Source organism: Malus sylvestris, chromosome 13 (assembly GCF_916048215.2).
Source record: "Malus sylvestris chromosome 13, drMalSylv7.2, whole genome shotgun sequence".
NCBI lineage: Eukaryota > Viridiplantae > Streptophyta > Magnoliopsida > Rosales > Rosaceae > Malus > Malus sylvestris.
Genome location: NC_062272.1, coordinates 24,363,613 through 24,386,849, shown reverse-complemented (window position 1 = coordinate 24,386,849; position 23,237 = coordinate 24,363,613). Strand labels below are relative to the sequence as shown.

Genomic DNA, 23,237 nt, shown 5'->3' with positions numbered 1-23,237 from the left:
CAGAAATACTTTTCAGGTGGTAGCTACATTTTACACTTGCAGCTTGTGGTGATTTTCAAATAAGACCACGAAGTCCTACTTTTCTCAAATTGCACACTAAAGTTTTAGAATTGTATCAATTTATATATTTTATCTCTTTAAACATCTAATTCTCTATTAAAATAACAGGTTAGCCCATATAAAGGTCCCAAGCTCAACGTGTCATCAATTTAATGGGATGATCAAACATTCAATAGGACCAAGGCATATTGATAGACCCAATTTCAATTCCTTGCAACCTCAAAAAAAGAAGCATTTTAATTTATATCTTGATGCAGCAAAAAGACTTGTCACATTGTGTAGTCCAGCATATTCCAGTTAACCCCATTGAAAGATGAAACAGTAAACACTGGTGACTTAACAAGGAGGTTAAGCTTAACAACAACAAAAGAAGAGAAAAAGGGAGAGAGAGTGAGAGAGAGAGAGAGAGAGTGGCACAGAAGCCAGTGGCTCGTGCACTTTGCCTACAAAAACCATAATCCAGTTAACTGTGGTCAAAATTTCTAACTCGATTTGATATCTATGATGTACAACGACTCAACGAGCCAGGTTCTATACACGCTTGTCACAAGTTTTCATCATATCATAGAGTTTGTACACTTTTTGTACCTACTATGGGGGTTTTCAGATCACCAGCACTCTTGGTTCCGTCCAAAGTATGCCGTTTAGCACATAACCGGGGCCTCAGCTACACATCATAAGAAATTAATAAGAACCCATAGAAAAACCAGTACGATAATATTATGCTCCTACGAGGAGCAATTAGGCATATATAAGAATTCAGAAAAGGATTTTCAAGCAAAAGCACATGAATTTGAAACCATGCAACATCGTATGAATTTGAATACTAAACTTTAGCGTCTCATTTCAACTCTCTTACTAAATCTACCCATGCCTACCCTGGCTAAAATAAATAAGATTGAATTCAAACGGTAGTCTTGGTTCCGGATAGTCAGCACTCATCATTTTATACAACTTGAATGAACACAGCATATCCAAAAACTTATTTATTGGAGCAAGTGCCTGTAACATACCGTCTCAATATACTTCAGTTGCTTTAGAACTTGATCCGTTTCCAGTTCCTGAGCCAAACACAAAAGAAGAGGGATGACGTTAGATTTAAAGATGGCCACCACACAGACCAGCTTATAATGAAGGTGAAGAAAGCATAGAACAAAGATAAAATCAAAGTGAAGGAAGCAAAATACATTGACATAATACAATAGTGAGGTGGTCTACCCCAATGACTACATCTCAGTCAAGTCATATCAAAATCCGAGTGAATGAAATCCCAATAACCCTCAGTAGGTTCGATATGGATAGTTGAGGTGCACAATTGTTGAGATGCAATCCCAACCATTTATATCTAATCTAGCAGTTTAAAATGTGATCCATTCTTTTGGGTCACAGAAAAAATGTGATCACGTTTTAAGGATCCTATAAGAGAATTTGAGCGGATGAATACCTACTAGTGTTACTCCTCTAATTCTGAGAGTTTTATACGAAAGATCTAAAAATTCAAAACTAGTCTATAAATAGAGATGTAAATAGTGTCAGTGATATGTCCACCTGAGGCACGTTACAATCAGCATGGCTTGGATCCCAAAGGATAGAGCAGAAGCACTCCCAGTCATCAGTTTGGACTTCAAAAAGAGGAGCCCTGCTATACGAGAATCTTCCATATTTGTTAAAATGTCAAGCATAATCAACAACAAAAGTAGAAGACTAAGAGAACAAAAGCGATATAACACAACTTTAGATCAATAGTATTAAGTGACATATCAAGATACCAAAAAACTCATTGTGAACTATTTTGTGCACTTTATATTTCGAGATAATTTCCATAAAAAATAATCCAGCCGTAAGATTTGTGGTATAATTTCAAGTGGGAAGGACAAGGTTCCGGGTGGGAACAAGGCTAAAGTTTTTTAGATTGCAGTGTCTTAGCTGCGATTTGGGTTATAAGGATGGAGAGAAACATGAGTTCAGCCAACCTTCAATCACTCTCCATCCAAATAAAGGGGTAGGTCGAGAAATTGTTGCTAAATTTTTTAAATGCCTCAAGTCTTTGAGGTTGCAGTGTGTTACTCTCATCAAATAAATAAGTCCCATTGTTGATTTTTTGGCATCCAAATTGGTTTTCCAGTTCCAGTGTCAAATCTTAATCTTCAATCACTAAGACCAAGGAATGAGAGAGATGGAAAACGAATAAAAACACCCATCGAGAGTAAGGAAAGGAAAGAAGGGAAGCTTTGATGCTTTCTTCCAGTATCTAAAGTACCATCAGTCTTAGATTGGGGTTATCTCTCAAATATTTTACAACGATCAGGTTGACAAGTCAAAAACAACATGCATACATTCGTATCGGTGTTTCATGTTCTCCGTTAAAGTAATGTCACTCAAATATATTACCATACGTATCAGAAAACTTCCAACTAAATAATCAGATCACAACCTTCACAGGTTCCAGCCAAGTGTTAACACAACCATAAATAAATTACCTGCGCCACTTTCCACAAATAGTTCTGTTTAAGCGATCTACAACTTCTCGACATTGAAGCCAATTACCTATAGAGCTATGTCTAGAAGGTTTATTGCAGTTCAGCCCCTACAACAGAAAGATGTGCCATTACTCCATAAAATTTCCAAATCTCTCATGCCAAATGAAAAGCTGATTACAAATAAAGACACGTCAAGTACTTACATTGAATCTAGCATATTCCGACGAGTCTATTTCCAATGGTTCACCAATGCCATTGATATCACTATATCAAATCAAAATAACAAAAGCTGTACATTGTAAGTAACATGCAAAATGAAAGAAAATAATGATTCGAAACAGAGTTAGGAAAGGCAGATGATGACAATTTTCTTTCCTAGAACACATGAGAAAAAAAGATCCCACACAGGTAACTATGCAGGGCAGCAAGCCAATGGTTTAGGAATACAAGCAGCAGAAACAAGAAGATCTGTCCTACCTGGCATGCTAAGTCCTCTGAAAACAAGGATTCAAAGCACAAAACCAAATGAAACTACTTACCCTCCTATATAAACCACGTAGTGGCTACCTTCTTAGTACATATCATTTGAAACATGACCAATCGAAAGGAAGAGAGACAAGTAAAGCAGGCAGTTTTCACAAGGATAATCCAACTAGTGAAGGCAGTCTATAAACTTCAACTGCATCAAAAGTAAATAACGGAATAAACATACCCATTTGTTGGGCCAGACCAGTTAGGAACTTCCGCTTGAAACCCTTTGCCAACCCGAACACTAGTTCTATACAGTTCAATGTCTCTCAACATTAACATTATGGGATTCATTTGGCCCTTGGGTGATGCTTCCCTACTCATGACACTCGTGATATTTGGCGATTTTTGGGTCACTTGCTCCTGTAAAATCTTATGTTTCTTTTTCAAACAAGAATGACAGAACCATTCATCAATAGGAGGTTTCTTCATACGGGGGTGGCAGCACGACATGTGAAATGCCTCTTCACAATGATCACAAATTAGCATTTTCAAAGTGGTTCCAGAACGACTACAAATTGTGCATGACCGGCGATGGATGTCACTGCCAATGGTGCCAGTGTCTTCAGCAGAACCACTGTTCATGGTAGCCTGGGAATCCCCAAGCAGTCCATGGCTTCTAAGAATAGAGATGCATAGATCCTTTTCAGACAGGTCTCCCACAACCTCCATAACTACTGCACTAGAAGAGGAGCACTCACCTGTTTCATGTACTAAAGTCTTCATGGAAGTTGAAGCATGCTCCATATTTGACTTTGATGATGAACAACTATCATTTACGCTGCTTACCTCTAAAAGTTTTTGCACGTTCTTTTTAGGTGCTTCATCAGAAACTAATTCCTCACCAGCAGAACATCCATTACAAGATTCTGAATTTAAAACATGAGAGACTCTCTTGCATAAACGAGGAGCTACAAAATGAGCTCGAGTGGCTTCAGTTTCATGCTCTAATTGAGAAGCAAGTCGTTCCTTACCAGCAACTGCAGAAGCTTCAGAATTTAGAAAAGAAAAATAATCACCACTTATAGTGTTTTCTTGACCTCCTGGAAACCCGATGACAGGGTTTCCTCGTAACTTCCTCCTTTTATAAACGAGATTAGGTGCAGAACTTTCAGACATGGTGACTGCTGAAAGCTTGGAAGAGCTACTTTTAAAAATCAAGGAGCGGGAATCATCAAAATTCTTGTTTTCCTCAGAGATTGGTTGAGCTCTTCTGCAACTGCAATGATCATCGCATTTTGTACACATCTGCCAAGTTTCAGCACCAGGCACCGAATCACATAAGTCATCGTGTAACCCACGATTAGATACACAAAATATAGCAGCTTCAATTGAACTAGGAAGGAAACTCAGACTCAGCATTTCACCTGAAACCACCTCACTAATATCTGGTCTGTTGCTTCAAAGTACCACAGTAACACGCTGAATCACTCTATAATATGTTTGAAATATGAGTTTCATATGACAGAAGAGGCATCCCCCAAAGTTTTCCTCATTCTACAGCATCTAACTCTCTGTTTCCAACAAGCAAAACAAGTTTTAAAAATGGGGATCATATTGTACAATTTCATGCACTTCTTCAGTTGGGAAAAAAAAAATGAAAAAAAAAAGAAAAAGAAAGTCAGACTCTTCATCGTCCAAGCAAAAACAGGTAACAAAAACTTGCTTGAGACACACACACACCATGACGAAACCCTACATGGTACCTCCACAAACACATCACCAACAATAGTTACATCACCCAAGGAATTCTAACAAGGAAGGGGGCAACCAAACAAAGAAAAAGTAATTTACAGATTCCACTGTTTGCTTACAATATCTACAGTCAAACCTACTTAAGAAGCTGCCTTAGGTGGGCCAGTATTATAAAATTTCACTACAAGGAAAGCAAAAGGACTAAACCCTAATTGATTTCTTTGTAGTAAGCAATATCCTCAAACACCCGTTTTTGGATAAACACCACTTTCATCCCACATCGCCAAGAGAAGTTTCAACAAAATAAAATAAATACAACCACCTCATAAATAAGTAAACAAAATTTTTTAAAGGTTCCAAAATAACAAATGAAGAGAATAATCCTTTTAATATCTTTAACTCCGGGACAGAGTACGAAGCACGACATGCTCAGTTTCTAATAGAAAAGGATGCCAACCCGTTTAGATTTCTTGATGGTCGCATTACTTGTTTATAAAAAACACAGGAAAAGATTAAATTATAAAAAATTAATAAAAAAAAAAAAAAAAAGGGTTAGAGAAAACTGTTAGAGAACAATATGAGAAAAAGATAGAAACTGCTGGGGTTACACCAATAGGGATTCTAGGAATCACACAAACCTACAGAGAAGCAAAGTTCCATCAATTTTATTCAATCACTAAATCTGTCTAAAGGGAATCATAAGGGTGTAATTAATCAAAGAACAAACCTAATAAACAGGAAATAACCGAATCCTAGAGAAAAAAGAAATTAAAGACTAAGGACCTGCTGGAATCATACACCAGCGGAATTTATATAAAGCCATAGACATGAAACACTAAACACCCTTGACCCATATACCTCGCGTCCCTCAGAGTGCTATGACTCTTCTAATGCAATGTGGACCACAAACACAAGAAAAAACGCATTGACACTGCTTACAGAATCTCTCTCCTGATATATCCCAACATCAATACGAGACCCAAAGAAATAACATATGCAATTTCTTAGTATTGTCGACCAATAACTAGCATCTTCCCTTTTTGATGAACTAATCATCACAATCCTCTAGTGAACAAATCCAAAAAAGTCCTAATGAAGGTCCTCAATTCCACCATCTTCACCACGATTGAAGTATTTAAAGAAATCCACAATAAATATAGGGATTGAAGAAATGCCACCTCCATCACACACATACAAACATTTTTTACAGCTTTTAAATCAAACAAATTATGGTCAGCACTCTTCAATGGGCACACCGCACATCTTGATAACATGCACTCCTACCAAGTGTTATCTGAAATACAAAATTCTTTTATGTGCTATATAACTATCTTTGTGATACAACCACCGAAATCCTCATCAGAAATTTTTCCCCAAAAATATCTCCACAAGCTCTTCAAGTCCACATCGTAAAACCAATTAAGCTTCCAGGATGTGAAGCCCCCATTCGCAAGAGGCAATCAGTTTCTTCAACCCATCAAATTGCTCCAAATTTCAAAACTCCTATAAGAACAAGTGATGCACTGCAATAATTTCAGTTAATAACCTAAATGAGCCTTGTGCACGCCCAAAAGACCTAAAACATTCATATTTAAGCAATAGTCACTTAAGCATTAGATACCACCCTGCCAATATGAAAATTGTCACTTTGGCATGCATCAAATTTGTTGAAATATGACATCTGGTATATTCTTAATGACTATTTTTATATCGATCAATAACCAGTATCAGCACAAGCTTAGCACCATGTAAAATCATCAACAAATCATGACACCTGAGATTGCTAAGTTTCTGGTTGAGACTAAAATCAAGATGCAACAATGGAGCTGGCAGAGAATAACCAAAAACAATCAAGTCATGGCATGAGACACCAACTCACAAAACATAACTAAGAGAAAAGCCATTGGGCTTTTTCCATCAAACATATCGTCAACGTCTTGGAGAAATCAACGCACTCTATTGTCCGAAACAAATTTCACTTGGACCCCAAAGCAGATTTTCCTAGAACTTCTACATGGAGTCAATACCTCATCATCTCCCGCACTCAGTGCAACATTTTCCTTGTAATTTTTTTGAGATGCATATCAAAACTAAAACAGAAACATCTTAACTAAAACTACACATTTACTGATTGAGAAATGCCATATGTATCAAAAATTTGTAGCATGTTTGTTATACACATCAGCATGGCAGCCTGCCACAAACACCAAATTCAAGGGAGGTGGGTTATTGGGTAATGCAATACGTAAGTAAAATTTCAACTGGCATGCCCATAAAAAAGAAATTAGTAAAATTTCATGGAGCACCACACACTTTCCTCAGTTATTCCCCTGCATACCCATTGATGCGTATGTTTTCTTATTGCAATACTTGGAAACCTAATTAAAATGAAAATTTAAGTCCTTATACTTAAGAAATGCTACTTTCGAGGAAACTATTTTCACAATACCAATAAACAAAATGTTCTTCCAGATATAGCATCTATTAATTAGTACCCGACCGTTTAGATCAAATTTTCAATCATCAAAAATCCTCTAATGAATAATGTCCCCTGCCCAAAAGAGCAGCAGCAGCAACAACAACAACAACAACAACAAAGCCTTATCCCACTAAGTGGGGTCAACTATATGAATCCTAGAACGCCACTGCGCTCGGTTTTGTACCATGTCTTCCGTTAGATCCAAGTAGTCCAAGTTTTTTCTTAGAGTCTCTTTCCAAGTCTTCCTAGGTCTTCCGCTACCCCTTTAGCCCTGAGCCTCTGCCTCGTAATCACATCTTCTAACTGGAGCGTCTATAGATCTTCGTTTCACATGTCCAAACCACCTTAACCGATTTTCCCTCATCTTATCTTCAATTTCGGCTACTCCTAATTTACCTCGGATATCCTCGTTCCTAATCTTGTCCTTTCTCGTGTGCCCACACATCCAACGAAGCATAGATGCATTCTCATTTCTGCTACACTCATTTTGTGTACATGTTGATGCTTCATTGCCCAACATTCCGTGTCATAAAGCATTGCTTGCCTTGTTGTCCTATAAATTTTTCCCTTGAGCTTTAGTGGCATACGATGGTCGCACAATACACCTGATGCACTCTTCCACTTCATCCATCCAGCTTGTATTCTTTGATTGAGGGTCTCCATCCAATTCTCCGTTCTTTTGCAAGACAGATAAAGCGTTCGCTCTTTGGTACTTCTTGATCTCCAATCCTCACCCCTAACTCATTTGAACCTCTGTTCCCACTGAACTTGCACTCCATATACTTAATCTTTAACCTACTTAGGCGAAGATCTTTAGATTCCAACACTTACCGTTAAAGGTTAAGCTTCGCATTTACTCCTCTTGAGTTTCATCTATCAATACTATATTGTCAGCGAAAAGCATACACCAAAGGTTAAGCTTCCTTATGATAATGAATCCCCAAAAGAGCGCTAACAAAAATCTTAGACCCAAGCTCTTCTCCATATTAAAACTCCACCTCACCCAACTGTCCCCAAGACCACAAGTCCACAAACCTTCACTCCAATTAAAGTCTTAGAAGAAATCCTCCACCAAAACCAGTTCCTAGTGATTCAAGTTTATAAAAGTTAAAACATAGGGCTCAAGAGGCACACCTCCATAATAGACAAAATCATGTGTTACCTTCCAAATCAAACATTGGGCATTTCCACACCACACATCATGCACAAAATATACATGCTTACAATCTGCTACCAAGTGGTATACCAATCTTTGTGCTCCAACCAACGAACTCCTCATCAGAATTCTATTCCCAATCAAATCTCCACAAGAGCTACATGGCTGCAGACAAAGGAATTGAACTTCCAGTTTTCAATGCCCCTGTTCTGCCTCAAGGCAATACCTCAAACCCCTAGAAAAGGAGAAGCGATGCAGAGCAATAACTTCCCAATACATTATGCAAGCACAAAGGCACTCGGTGAACAAATATAATTGCTTTGTAGCATGACATATCCAAGAAGATACATCACTTTGCTGAAACTCACACCAGTTATATTTATCAGCGTTATCCCAGTTCATTCTTTTTTCCAGTCAAATCATAGTTCATCTAGAATCAACATAATTTGTACGCCTAATTTTGCAGGACTTAAAAGCATTAATAAACTCAACCATCCAAATGTAACTGGACAAGAATACTAAAACGTCATGAGGTTGTGGGCATAAGCCACCAAATCATAAAGCATAACTATCAGCGAAACTTTTGGTTCTTTTTGTCTGCTTAACATATTCTCTAATGCCCTGAAGAAATCTATGCATTCTATTTAAGGTGCGAAATTAAGAAACATATCAATTAGATGATTGCATTTTATTTATTCAGCAATGTTATACGGACTAAAGTATTATCTATTTTTCAAATTAGCACTGAGGCATGCTACAAAGACCAAATTCAAGGTGGGTAGGGTAGTGTGTAACGCCACGCATAAATTAAAAGTTTAACACGTCCCCTATGCATGTCATAGAAAAGCACACACTTTCCACATTTGTTTCCTGCACATCTTTCTTTTATCGCAATACTAAGTATTTAATAACATGGAAAGAACAGATTCTTTGCATTTACGGTTATTACTTAAAAGGAAACTATTCATTTGATGCCAATATGGAACCTAGATGGACACACAGTTAAACTTCTACGACATTTTTCAAGTTTCATTAACTACAATAAAATAATCACCGAAAAAATTTGCTGAATTCTCTACTTTTGCAGTCTTTCTTCATACATTACGATGGATGGGAAATAAATACAGAAACCAAATAAGATCAATCACTCAAAACTGTTCCACAAAGACCAACTAAAATCTGGTTCCAACAAAAGGTGGTGACATTCAACCCCAATTCCAGGCACAGAGTCTAAAACAACCCGAATTTTGATTTCGTTTTTTCTTATATCAAAACTAAACCAAATCAGTGTAAAGTAAATCTAACAAACGCCGCGGCGCGGGGGGAAGGCATGGATATGGACCCAATTTGGTAAACCCCAACTGGGAAAAGCAACCTAGATCCGTACCCAATTGGGGTTTATACAAATTTCAACAATAAATGGCATCAATGTTAGTAAATAATCGCATAAAATTATAGGGGAAAACTATGATATGCAGAAAAGAGTAAAGCATTTAAAACTAAACTAAGAAAACCAAAAACAAGAACATATATATATATATATATATATATATGTATGTATAATTGCATATATAGGAAATTGGGACACCATTACCATAGATGTGCAAAGGATCAAAGGCCCAACACATGCAAGAGGAAGAACTTGGCGCTTTCAACTACAGACAAGAATGCTGCAGAGGTGCCATTGTCTGTTGTTTGTCTGCAGGCAAGGACGAGGAACAGGGGTTTACGGAAAACAAACGAAGAGCCCAAGACAGAGTGGGAGATGGGTTTTATGCCTTTTTTAACACTTTATTTCTTTGGGTTTTCCTTTCACAAGTTTCAAGATCAAAAGGTCCATTAACCAATTTAATCCAATATATATAGATTGATTATTTTTGTTGTTGCTCAACAAGTATATTGAATAACAAACACGCACCGTTTTTCTCCTCTTCTTGTTCATTAGAGTCGACTTCATAAACAAAAACTGATATGTTTATTTTGCGCCTCTACATATTTTGTTCAAGATTAAAAACCAAAAACGACGTAAATATACATTTGCACATGTTCGATAGCCCAATAAATCATCCAATGACTAGAAAATTACTTTAGGACTTTAGAACCGTAGCGCACGTGTCTCAAATTGTAACTTTCTTACTTTCTCGTCCCTATATCTTAAGGTACTCCTTGGACTCACCCTAATAGCGCTAATCTTCTATTAGGTCATCTGTTTGACCCGCAAATCTTCTCCCTTGCCCTTGTAGTTGTAACTTGAAATTGGATTTCCAAGAATAACCACCCATGTGTTGGTACGCCAATTGCTTTTCGGACGTGCTTCAACAATCTCGCACTTGCACAAAAGGTAACTAACACTCATGACATACACTTATGAATCTCATTCCAGCCATATGCATCAGGCAATCGTTACAAATTGGGTTCTACTACACTTATGCATGTGTCAATACCATATGAACTATGTACTTAAGAATTTCTCCATGAAATGCATAACTTCTGTTGCTTAAGTTATCAGCCCATTAAGTCTGCGATTAAAGGAGTTCGATACTCTCATTAGTTTAGGACTTCAAATTTAACTATGAATTATGGACTCTCCAAACAGCCTTTCTTGGAACATCGGCCTCATTTGATGTTTAGGATTGGCATGGCTTAGACAGGTCACCAAATTCCAAAGAATGTTGAATGAAAATATGGCTGCTAACTTGCATATTTTATCCAGGTAAAGGTAAAAGATAGAGAAATCATGAAGAAAACTTGTCCCTCTTAATCCCCAAAAAAATTAGTAGGATTGAGTGGGACAGGTCTGTTTTGTGACTTCCCCATCTTCTACCTCCATTTCGACAGAATATGCAAGTTAACATCAGTGTATTAAAAGTGTGAGGCGTGGGCGAGGCATCCGAGGGGAAGCCCGGCCTAGGCGTGAGGCGAAGCCTCACGGGACCTAAATTTTTTAATATATACACTGAGCGTACACATATAGTATATTAAAAATAAAAAGATTATTAATCAATAATCACCCTGAACACACATATATTATAAATATATATATACACACATATATATACATATATTATATTATATATGCATAAAATAGAGGATGAAAAACATAATGAACACACATATAACAATGCACGCAAACAACACACACATCCATTATATAAAAAATAAAAAATCAGAAAAAATGCATAGAGACAAAAGTGTAAGGAAGAGGTATGAGGCAGTTAAAATCCTACCCAAAATTTGGGTTTGGGAGTAAAGAAAAAAAAAAAAAAAAAAACTCACTGAGGTGCGCCTAGGCGGCTCCTGCGAAGCCTTTCGCCCACTCCAGCAAAACTGAGGCATTAGCCATGGCGCCCAGCCTCAAGGGCACCCTAGGCGCGCCTCGAGGCGAGTTTTTTAAAACATTGGTTAACATACATATCTTGTGTTCGACATTCATTAAATCTAGTGAACCGTCAAGTCAAACCTATCCTAAACATCAAACGAGCTTCTTATAAATTCAACCAACTTTGGATTACATAATTGTAGTGATAGTAGAAAATATCGAAGAGATCCATATTTCGTGTAGTTTTCCCAAAGTTTTCATCCGTTTCCCTTTCCGAAGTCCGCAAAATCCAATTTTGGGCTGTTGCAAACCTTAGGAAGGTCTTGCTTTGGTCTTGCACTTGATTTTTGACCTCTGAAATCAAATTAACGATTGTTACATTAAACAGTAAAAAAAAGAGGACAACAAAGGGTACAAACAGAACGTTAACATAACAGAAACTGCAAAGCGAGCAAGAAAACAATCAAATTAAAAGAGAAAATGAACTCGAAAAGACTCAATGGTACCATTTGATAAATGAGGTGAGAAAGTACTGAATCTCTACGTACTCATTGCGTTGCTTGTTGAGCAAGAGGCCTATGAGGCTTTGGAGCTGAAAGAAACCAAACAATACAGTAAATTAAAGACACGAAGAAAAATCTCAAATACTTTTAACCAAATGATGAAATATTCTAAGTAACGAACATGAACAAGGGCAGTGAATCTGACAAAAATTTGTGCTACATATTGAAATCCTCCAATGAGCAGGAGTTGACAAACTATAAAATGTAAAAGTAACGATTAGATTCCAGAAAAAATATAAATTAAACATGAACTAGATACCATTAGGGTTTCCCTGCTCATAAAAACTGCGAAAAAGTGAGACTGCTTCTGTTGCCATTATCCCTCCAGTGCATTTGAATCCTTTCCCCTTTGGAGCTCCACCACTATACAACAAACAGAAAGTGAGACTGAGAGACAATCAGAAAGTGAGACTGAGAGACAATAATGTTGGCTAGAAAATCGGAGAATTCCAGAGAGTCTTCAGCATTAGCTACAGCTAAGGAATCACCAAAAAACACTTCCAGCTTACCTCTTACAGCCAAGTCAATAAATAGGCAACATGGTTTCTGTATGGTAGGATTGTTTGTACTGTCTAACTAGTTTTCTTTTTGGCTGAATGTATTGATTAACTTATTAAGAACCCACTAAACCCATGGGAAACAATCAACGTTAAGACCAATTTTGTGGTGCGATAAGAATCGGCACAATCTCAATGACGAAAAGATTTCATCAGATGTCCTCAACACCCCATCTTTAGTGAGAGATTTCATGTTTTGTGATATTAAATTGTTGATGGCAAATATGTGCATATATCTATGAATTTTGTGGTGCGTGTCTGTCAGTCACAGCGGGTTACTATATATAGATACTTATGTGGTTCCCTGCATTATGTTATTCAGAAACTCTCCCGGAATGGTACACCAAAACAAGCGAACAATTTGTTAAAGATAACCCAGAGAAAAAGCAATGATTAGGGAAGACACTACAAAAACTCAATCAAATCTTGATTGTGATGTGGGTTCAGAAATGAACCTCGTTTGTGGCTCAAAGCTACTTGAGTGCAATGACAATATTGATCCACACCCACCAAATTTGTCATTGGCACAACCATAAAATACTTCCCTTATTCCTAAACATGGGAGGAAGAGTCACCTCTACATTAATCCAAGTGACAAAAGGAAGATAAAGAAATCTCAACATTTATTTGCAGATTATAAGAAAGGGAAGTGTTATTGGCACTCCACAAATATCATTCTACACTCCTCACAAGTCTATTTTTCTTTCTAAATATAGAAAGTTTGGAGTGTAGAATGAGAATTTTGGAGTGCTAATAACAATTCCCATAAGAAAAGGGGCATACCAATAAATGATAAAGCCGCTGCACACATTATGCATGGCTCACATGTAACATAGAGTCTACATTTTGAAAACTTTTCGGCAACTTGTGACTTTGAAAGCCTCTGTTCTCTCCACTGCTCAAGAAGAGTATCAATGGCTTCCATCTCTGCATGCCTTGTAGCCTGCATTTTTATGGCAAGCACGTTAGATTAGAAACTCATAAGTTCCCAGTTCAAAAGGCTTACATTTTTTTTTTTTTTTTTTTTTTTTTTTTTTTTTTTTTTTGAGAACATTAAACAGAGTTCTCGTGAACATTAAAGAAAGCAAGCAAGTGCCAAACAGATATATTATGAATTATTATAATGCTATAATTGTAAGAAAGACTCCAAAGAATGCAATAAACAGTCAGTATATTTTGAAACATTTGATCCAAGAATTTCATCTATTATTTTGAAACATTTGATCCAAGAATTTAACCATAGAACTGTACTTTTGAGTCAAAGTAGAAGGCAGGAAAAATAAAAGAACAGTAAAGTACCAAGATCAAACTGAACACCCACCCACCCTCATTGAAATCGGTAAGGCATTAAAGATGCAAGCTATGTACACAAACAATGAACATATATACACAAACAATGAACAATCCTCAAGATATTCGAGTTAATGCATTAACTGGGTCCCACTATTTCCTTGTGGTTCCAAGGAAAACTGTCTTTAAGGGTACAGTTGGGTGAGGAACTTTTAAATTCAACGGATTTAGACATAGTGATGAAGAAATGAATCACAAAAAGTTTAATGGGAGGATTACAAAGCACCACATGAGCATTACAAAAGGAAAAGGCATGCGAGAGGGATTTGCAAATGACTACTTTAAAGGAGTCATTTTACAAATTCCTCTTATGTGCCTTTGTTATGCACATGTGGTGCATTTTCTAGTTCCTCCTATCTAACTTTTTGTGATTCATTTCTTCTTTATTTTGCCTATATGCCTTGGAATTTTGAAGTCCCTCCCCCAAACAAAACTTAAGAGAATAAGAAATTGAGATGTTAAAATTATTTTTATGGATAAACCAGAGACATGACAAGGTATTGGGATTTTCGCCAAATGAAAAGAAGGCTCAGAAACAAATATCCAGATAAACAGGAACAATTATTTCTTCAACATCAGAACCAATGGTAAACTTACATTTCGTGTCTCATTAGTTCGATTTCTTCCCGAGGCTATGACCTTCCCATCTTCAACAATCACACAGCTATTCAATCAAATTTATAGATTAGAAAAGTGCATTAATATAAAGTAAACCCTTGATTTTTAACACAAGAAGCAATTGAGCTCATGTCACATCAAACTTCAAGAAGGTGATCAGAAGAATAAAAAGATAAGATGGGTATATGATACTTTAAATTTTTTAATTCGGCTTGGGAAGCTTAATAAAGTGAAAAGTTGTGTTACCCCTACAGTCTTGCCCTAAATGAGCAACAGGGCTACTTTCAAAATTCAGAAGAGAATAATTTTCAAGCTACACATATATAACAAGGTATATTAACCTATTTCCAGCAGTTATGTGATCAAATGGCCAAAACGGGTGAGTATAAAGCTCAGGAGTATAAAGACTCGTAAAAGTGTGGCAAACACAGTTTATGCAATTAACAGAAAACTTACCCAACAGGAACTTCAAGGCTGTCCAAAGCTTCATTTGCCTGCAAACCGAAAGCAGGACCAAATATGGAAGTTATACACCGAAAAGCATAGCAAATTTAATCGCCCAAAAATAACTATTAAAAAAATAATAAAGTGGCATGCACAGCATTGAATTCACATGAGGCATAAAGTTTCCATCATCTAATATAGCCTGAAACACAAATTTCTGTTGGATGATTGGAACCAGAACAGCCCTAGAATGCCACTGTGCTCGGTTTTGCCCTAATCTTCCATTCGCTCCGAATACTCCATGTCTTTCTTAAAGTCTCAGTCCAACTCCCTAGGTCTTTCTCTACCCTCTTTCCTATGTCTCATAATCACATTTTCTAACCGGAGCATCTGTAGGTCTTCGTTTCAAATGTCCCTAGTCTAATTGTACATTCTTTCATAATCCTTGTAGGACAATAATCTATGCACCTTTAGCTTTCCTAATACAAGCCTAAACAAAATAAGACTTTAACAAAAGACAAACCAAATCCTAACAATCTCCACCTTGGTGAGTCAAACCAAGTCATGACAGTTGCAACCCAAAGTATATTCAAACCTTCTTGAAGCAGCTCCATAAAACTTACAGTATCTTTACCTTGGCAAACTTCTTCTCGCCTCATTGCACCTCAAGTGAGGAGGGCAAACTTCTTCTTGCCTCATTGCACCTCAAGTGAGGAGGTTGAACGTTAATCAATCAATGAGATTGATCAATTTCAAGCAATGCTAGGTAATCTGCATGACTGTCATCCTTGTGAACCTTTTCAACCCAAATCTCCTTGGACTCCACCCAATCCCGGATTTTGTGATACCTTAGTCCAAAGTGCTTTGATCTTCCATGGAAAAGCTATTCTTTGTCAAGTGAATGACACATTGACTGTCACATTTCAGCTTCACATAATCCTAAGTGATTCACATTTGACTTACCAAGCCACTACACCAAATTGCTTCGTTTTGGCCAGAGCTATGTACTTTGCTTTTGTGGTCGACAAAGTTGTAACTAGTTGTAGTAGTGCCCTCCAACTGATTGGTCGCATGTAATGACATAATCAGAAGTTGACCTTCTCTTGTCAAAGTCCCCTGCATAGTCAACATCAACATATTCCAACACCTATGCATAGTCAACATCAACATATCCTAACACCCCTGCATTTTCTTTTTACTTCTCAAACATAATCCCTTGTCGCCAGGAACCTTTCAAGTAACATAATCCACTTGACTGCATCCCAAGTTGCTTTCCTGGATTTGTCATGTACTTGGAAGCGACGTTGATTGATTGAGCTATGCTAGGCCGTCAGCCGTGTGCATACGATTGCATACAATAGGCGGGCTTTAGGGCTAGGGCACCTTCTCCATCACTTGTTTCTCTTTCTTGAACTTAGGACTAGGACAAAAATATGTGCACCTTTAGCTTTCTTAATACAATCCTAAATAAAATAGGACTTTAACAAAAAATGAACCAAATCCTAACACGATCTCCGTAAGAGATAGATTGCCTCCATAGTTGAGCACCCTGGCATGTACCCAAATTGGTTGTCTAAGGCCCATGTCTGTTGCCTCAGTCTATACTTAATAACTCTCTTCCAAAGCTATATTATATGACTCATTAACTTAATACTCCTATAATTCATGCAATTTTGTATGTCACCTATTTTCGTAGATAGGTAACAAAGCTTTTTCGCCACTCATTTAGCATCTTCGTTTTCAAAATCTTATTGAAAAGGTTTGTGAACCATGCTATACCCGTGTCTCCCCAGACCTTCCACACTTTGATCAGTCGAGACCTACTGCTTTTCTATGTTTCATCTTTTTTAAAGCTACAACCACTTACTCGTTCCTAATTCGGCGGCATGAGTAATCTCTACACTCTTCCGAGTTACGCAACTCGCCTAAAGAAGTACTCCTTTTGTGTTCTTCATTGAGAAGAATCTCTCCATCTGTCTTTAACCGCTCTCTCCGTAGCTAAAATATTTCCTTTTTCATCCTTGATGCATCTTAGTTCAAGTCTCTTTGTCCTCCTTTTCCTTGCTTTCGTCAATTTATAGATATTCAACTCTCCTTCGTTGGTACCCAAACACTTATCCATATTGTCAAAAGCCATTAGTTTCGCTTCTCTCATGGCTTTCTTTGCCTTCTTCACTACTATATACCTCTCACAGTTTTCATCAGTTATATCCTTGTATAAGGTTTTACAACAAACCTTCTTAACCTTAACTTTTTCTTGTACCTCATCTTTCCACCACCAAGATTCCTTTTAATGTGGAGCAAAACCTTGGACTCTCCTAATACCTCGAATACAGCTAGCCATGGAATTCCACATTGGCTAGCATTCCCCTCTGTATTCTGAACACCTTGGGCAAGTACTTTCTCTTTGAAAGTGACTTGTTTTTCTCCTTTTAGATTCCACCATCTAGTTGTTGGACACTTCAAGATCTTGTTCTTTCTTCTATCTCACAATCCCCCTTCCTCATTAAAAAGAAATCTATTTGTGTATTTGATGACCTGTTCTTATAGGTGATCACGTGCTCCTCTTTTTTTAAAGAAGTATTGGCTAGAAATAGATCATTTGTCATTACAAAAAATGACTTCCCCACCTCATTACTCTCCCCAAAACCATGGCCACCATGGAAACCCTTGTAGTTGATTGTCTCATTGTCCTCATGTCCATTTAAATCTCCTCCTATGAGTACCTTCTCTGTCTGGGAGATTCCTTAGACCAATTTTCCAAGATCTTCCCAAATTCTTCATACTCCTATCCAACCCAACTTGAAGTGCATGTGTTGTGAATATCGCATTTAAAATGCAAAAAACAGAACAAACTCAGAAGTTGAAAATAAAACAACCAAGATAAATAACATCAAGAATTAACGTGGTTCGACTATATGTGCCTACATCCACAAGGCAACAGCAACAACAATATATCAATATATCAATGAGTAAGACGAATAATCTTATCAAGCCTCTAGGATAAAGACTTAACGAAAAAACTAAATGAACAAGAACAAGAAATACACTTTTTATCTCTTTTCTTTTCTCTCGCACACTCTTTTTCCTTACAATATTCTCTAACTCTTTACTCATTAAGTAGTATACAATTTATTGTTTTGCTCCAATTCAAAACTAGTGCAATAGCCCATTTATATAGACATAATAAAAGTCTTCTTCAATAAGAATTATAATCCTAATTGGAATTTAATTATGAATCATTCTCCAATTGAGAAACCAACTCCAATTGGGAAAACAACTTCAATTGGGTAAACAATTTAAATTAAATTAACAACTTCATTTGGGAAAACAGCTTCAATTTGGTAAACGATGTAATCTTCTACAACTATAAATCCTAATAGACTCGAGACAACTCATCATGGGTTGGAAAAATCAAATAGCATGCGCACTAATCACATTGATAAGTTCTTGTCCTATCACAATCTTGATTGCTATAATTCTATCCCAAACCCTATTAACATCTCCAACATCTCTTGTTAGAGTTTTATACCGTTTCTGGATTTGTTTGTGCCCGAATACTAAAACTTAAAACTCGAGTCTTCAAGTTCTTTTGCCTTAAGACCGACCCACTTAGTTCCTAGAGGCACATAATACTTATCTTTCTCCTCACCATAACTTCCATTATTTCCATAGATTTGCTCATTAAGGTTCCTATATTCCACGTTCCTAAATGCATTTTGCTCTCTTGAACCCTACCCTCATGTCCTAGATTCTTTGACTCACTCGTCCAGTAAGGTCAAAATACTTCTTTTACCTGTCTGGGGCAAAATTGATGAAAACAGATGTTTTCAAACAACTTTGAGTGGAATCGTTCAAAAAGAAAGTTTCTATAACATTCTTACTCATTTGACACTGCATTCGGGCACCGATAGAGATTCTGCAACCCTTGCTCACTCATCATTGTGCTCAGGCCACACAACTCGTCACGTCCGAGTGACGACCTAACTTCAGCAATTTCGTTTAGGATCTGTTCTCATTGGGATTCGACGTGAAAACGAAGTACCGGCTGTCGACTACTTGACGCCCTCCCCCTCCTCATTTATCCGGGATTGAGACCGGCAGCATAAGATAAACAAAACATCATAGAATAAAAAAGGAAATACAGAGTTTGAAGTGATGCTGTCTCAGAAATGTAGAAACACAAGTTCCTTGAAAATTGAAACCAAATCGCATCCCACAGTTTATAAACCTCCCCTAGTTTAAGATGTTAATAGTAGCTATTGTAATTTACCGATTACTATCCAACAACTTAAGGTTACAGCCAGCTAATGTGAAGCCGCAGCATTACCTGTTCTATAGCAAGACGCATAAATTTAAGGGTGTCGTCAGGGTACTCTTCTCCAAGAGATGCCATCTGTTGAAAGCAATTAAAAGATTACAGAAATACTGTAATTACAAAAATCGAACACAAAAATGTTAAGTCTGTCGATTTTTTTCCCCATAACGGGGTTGGGTGCATGCTCAAACACGCCAACACCCAGAAAAATCCCCAATTACGCTAGCCCTAATTTCAACAAACAAACAAAAATTGAATCCCAAATTATGGCAATCGTAATTTCAACAAGCAATCACAAATTCAAGGGGAAATCGTAAGACATTAAATAAAAAATAAAATAAAATTGAGAGAGCAATTTAGGAAAGAAGAGTACCAGGTGGAAAAACTAATAACAGACGGAAATATTGGCTTAATTACATACCCCCGGTATCGCGCCAAGTAATCTGAGGGCAACAGGCTGCGGCGTTTCCTTCTTTCCTATTAAAACGGATCTGTCTCTCCGCATCCGTCCGGGTCATTTAATCTGGGACGTTCCCTCAGATCACAAACTTGATTTTTTATTTTATTCTTTACTTGTTTTACCGGGACAGATCTTTCCATGGTGATTTAGTCCATTAAAATTAAATCTGGAATTTTCAATTGAAAAAGGCTTATTATATTAGCATCCCATAAATGATTGAATAAACATCACGTACTTAATACACCTCATATTTACTTTTTCAATTAAAAATTATCTTAATACACCTCACTTTCTTCCCCAAAATACCCTCACAGCCCACGTTCTTAATATACATCTTACATTTTCTACACACACCCCACATTTTTTATACATCCCACATTTCTCAAATCTTATAACACTCATTTTTAATTTTGCCGAATGATTTCAAACTATATGAACTTTAGTTTGCCCAATGATTTCAAATTGAATGATTTAAAAAAAAAATGTTTAGACTCATTTGAACATTTTTCAATAACAATAATAATGATTTCAAAGCTTTCGAAACACCGATTTCGTGTTCCATTCGTCAAAAATAATTTTTCTCAAACAACATGTTTATAGTTTCATTGCTTAGGGTTTTATTCAACAATAGAGAATGAGAGGGATTTTGATAGTTGAAATAAAGCAAAGAAAAAACAAGGGCCTACCTCAAATTAAAGCAAAGAAAAAAGTAGTCCTCTTACTGCAATTGGAAGCCTTTTTCACTAAAAAAAATTTTTAAAAGAAATTATCAAGAAAATGGAATTGACATTTTAAACATAACCAAAAAGTCACATAAGCCAAAAGAAATATCACAATTGCAATTATAAACTGATCATGAATAGACTAGTTCCTCAACTTTGGAAAGCCCACATCTAACCAACAAGAAGAATAGCACTCACGATCACTAAACCTTGCAAGTCGTAAAACTAGTGTAAAGACAGCACAAGGAAAAAATTGCACAACCCTCTGATAGTTTAAGATATTGAAAGACCTGAATGGACAGGTAAGGGGCAGACTAATTACCTATCTACGTCTTTCTCATTTAATTAATTATGCTTATTTGTAATTCTGCTTTGATTTCTATTTGAAGTTAAATACGGAATTTTATTTTCAAGGGTAAATATCAGTTTATCCTCAAGTTTTGTGATTTTTAATATTTTGTACATGAATGTTTTTTCGTCCAAAGTCATACTTAAAATGTTATTTTTGGGACAGTTTCATATATCTGTTAGCCTAACTGTTACATATCCCTTTAATTGATGACGTGGTGCCAACGTGGACAATAACTGAGCGTGACGTGTCAATAAAATCCCATGTGGATATTAAAAAAATAAATAAATAAAACAGTCTTCTTCCTCACACCCCCGGCCCTCCCTCCCTTCTCTCCGAGAGCACCCACCCAACCTCTGCACCTTTGACGACTCTCCTTCGTCCCTTCTTCCCCTCCCTTTGACTTGGCCATCGATTCCCTCAACTCGCCCGAGTTCCCCTTCTCCGACTCTCCTTCATCGCTTCTTCCCCTCTCTTGGTAAAGGCACACAACATCAAACCCTAATAAGTTCGGGAGCTATTACCTGAGCTATTTTGGCGAGCTTTAGAGAAACAAATCGACCACAGCCTCTTCTATTCGGGCTTCCAACGGCCGCTCAGAATAGCAAGAAACAGGCAGAAGAGAACCAAGGAGAAAGACAAGATGGAAACAGAAAGAGGAACATATCCCTAATGAAATTCAACTAGCCAAATGGAGTTTCTGAATTCAGATAAACAAACAGAAAGTGAAATTCAAATAACAAATCAAAGCTCTGATAACAAAACTCAGTAACCAAATTAAAACACACAGAGAAAGTTCAACAAAATTTAGCAATTGAACTAGGGATTTCCACTGAGATTAATTTAAAAGAAAAATTCAAATTCGAAACAGTGAATTACTCACCTGAGAGTCGGGAAAAATCGCTCACGGAGAGAAAGCCCGAAATGAAAACCCTAACCCTATAAAATTAAGAATTGGAAAGAGACTTGTTGGAAGAATCAGAGTAAAGAACTGGAAACCCTAACCCTTAGCACGATTGTTGTTGTGGGCGACGCTATAAGCGCTTAGAAGAAGAGAAGGAGAAGGGGAACTCGAGCGAGTTGAGGGAGTCGATGGCCGAGTCAAAGGGATGGCGGGTCGGGGGTGTGAGGAAGAAGACAACTTTTTTTTTTTTTTTGTAATTTTGTAATTTTTAATTTTTTTAATTTTTAATATCCAGTTAGGATCCTTATTGACATGTGGCGCCCGATCATTGTTCACGTGAATGCCACATCATCAGTTAACGGGAAACTTAACAGCAAGACTAACGGATGTATGAGACTGTCTCAAAATTAACACTTTAGGTATGTTGGGACGAAAAAAACGTCATGTACTAAATGTTGAAAATCACAAAACAGGGTAGTAAATTGAGATTTACCCTATTTTCAAAGAACAAACTTACTAAGCACAGAATTACAAGGCGTAAAACATAAAAATATATATTTGTGAATAATAGTTGCGCTTGCCCTTGCCCATCCTCTTCTCTAACAGGTGGACTTGCACAAAGCCAATTACTATTTAGAGTGAATAGAAGGGCAATATCACTGCTCTTTCCCCCTAAAACTGGTGGAGATGCTTTAAGAGCAATTCCACCCCAGTGGAATTTGCCCAGGACCCAGCCGAAAAAATAGGCCAGGACCCCGTGAATTTGCTCCAGCCGACCCAATTGACTGGCACCCAGCCCATGCCAGTCTCTAGCCCAGCTCATTTTTGACTGACCAAGGGACTGGCCTGTTTGTTTTTTTGCATTGGCGCGTGGCCTTCACGCTCGCGTGGGCGCGAGTAGGAGACAAGAAATCAGGCGGTGGGGCCCGCGGGCAAGCGCACTCAGACCACAACCCGAGGCTAGGCGACGTGGCCCACTTGCAGCCGTTGGATTTCCAACGGCTAGTTATTCTAGACCGTTGGATTTTCAACGGTAAAAAAAATTGAATTTCACTTTTAAACTGGACCGTCCGATCACAGATCAACGGTCCACGTTTTTCCCCCAAAAAATTAAGAATTCACTTTTAAAAAATACAGAAACTTTTTAATAAATTTTAGATATTATTATTATTATTTTATTTTTTATAAATTCAGAAATTAAAAATAAAACTATTATTTTATAATAAAAATAATAA

At 37.2% G+C, this 23,237-nt stretch overlaps 2 protein-coding genes across 10 annotated transcripts; both read right to left on the bottom strand.

The window, feature by feature from the left end:
• Positions 1-523: 523 nt before the first annotated feature.
• LOC126596035 (uncharacterized) lies at positions 524-10,237 on the bottom strand. 5 transcript variants are annotated; one of them, XM_050262482.1, is made up of 9 exons: positions 9,993-10,237; positions 4,436-4,582; positions 3,858-4,316; positions 3,253-3,788; positions 2,744-2,804; positions 2,541-2,647; positions 1,609-1,702; positions 1,074-1,121; positions 524-727 (listed from the first exon to the last, which is right to left on the bottom strand). In XM_050262482.1, exons 3-9 carry the CDS (start codon positions 4,314-4,316, stop codon positions 623-625), a joined length of 1,410 nt encoding a protein of 469 aa, XP_050118439.1. In that variant the 5' UTR covers positions 4,436-4,582; positions 9,993-10,237; the 3' UTR covers positions 524-622. The 5 variants fall into 5 exon arrangements, with proteins under 5 accessions (XP_050118439.1, XP_050118435.1, XP_050118436.1 ...); XM_050262478.1 differs by having other exon boundaries at positions 3,253-4,316; positions 4,436-6,286; positions 9,993-10,236; XM_050262479.1 differs by having other exon boundaries at positions 3,253-4,316; positions 4,436-6,266; positions 9,993-10,236.
• A 1,283-nt stretch (positions 10,238-11,520) lies between these two features.
• On the bottom strand, positions 11,521-22,169 carry LOC126596037 (tRNA-specific adenosine deaminase TAD2-like). Of its 5 annotated transcripts, none has more exons than XM_050262488.1 (9): positions 21,982-22,169; positions 19,580-19,645; positions 15,262-15,299; positions 14,785-14,851; positions 13,621-13,780; positions 13,293-13,389; positions 12,540-12,643; positions 12,224-12,309; positions 11,521-12,071 (listed from the first exon to the last, which is right to left on the bottom strand). In XM_050262488.1, the coding sequence occupies exons 2-8, from the start codon at positions 19,643-19,645 to the stop codon at positions 12,266-12,268; spliced, it is 576 nt and encodes a 191-aa protein (XP_050118445.1). In that variant the 5' UTR covers positions 21,982-22,169; the 3' UTR covers positions 11,521-12,071; positions 12,224-12,265. The 5 variants fall into 5 exon arrangements, with proteins under 5 accessions (XP_050118445.1, XP_050118441.1, XP_050118440.1 ...); XM_050262484.1 differs by lacking the exon at positions 21,982-22,169 and adding an exon at positions 19,989-21,324 and having other exon boundaries at positions 12,266-12,309; XM_050262483.1 differs by lacking the exon at positions 21,982-22,169 and adding an exon at positions 19,989-21,306.
• Positions 22,170-23,237: the final 1,068 nt, after the last annotated feature.

Bases quoted from the DNA above. Each gene is read 5' to 3' on its own strand.
- LOC126596035 (XM_050262478.1), bottom strand. From the start codon at position 4,316: ATGTGTACAAAATGCGATGATCATTGCAGTTGCAGAAGAGCTCAACCA. The intron at 2,648-2,743 runs GTAAGTACTTGA...TTTCTGTTGTAG, and splicing joins CGGAATATGCTAGATTCAAT to GGGCTGAACTGCAATAAACC. The intron at 1,122-1,608 runs GTGGACATATCA...TGTTTGGCTCAG, and splicing joins CTGATTGTAACGTGCCTCAG to GAACTGGAAACGGATCAAGT.
- LOC126596037 (XM_050262484.1), bottom strand. From the start codon at position 20,072: ATGCGGAGAGACAGATCCGTTTTAATAGGAAAGAAGGAAACGCCGCAG. The intron at 15,300-19,579 runs GTAATGCTGCGG...TTCGGTTTGCAG, and splicing joins TGCGTCTTGCTATAGAACAG to GCAAATGAAGCTTTGGACAG. The intron at 13,390-13,620 runs GTATGCCCCTTT...TCCCATGTTTAG, and splicing joins AGCGGCTTTATCATTTATTG to GAATAAGGGAAGTATTTTAT.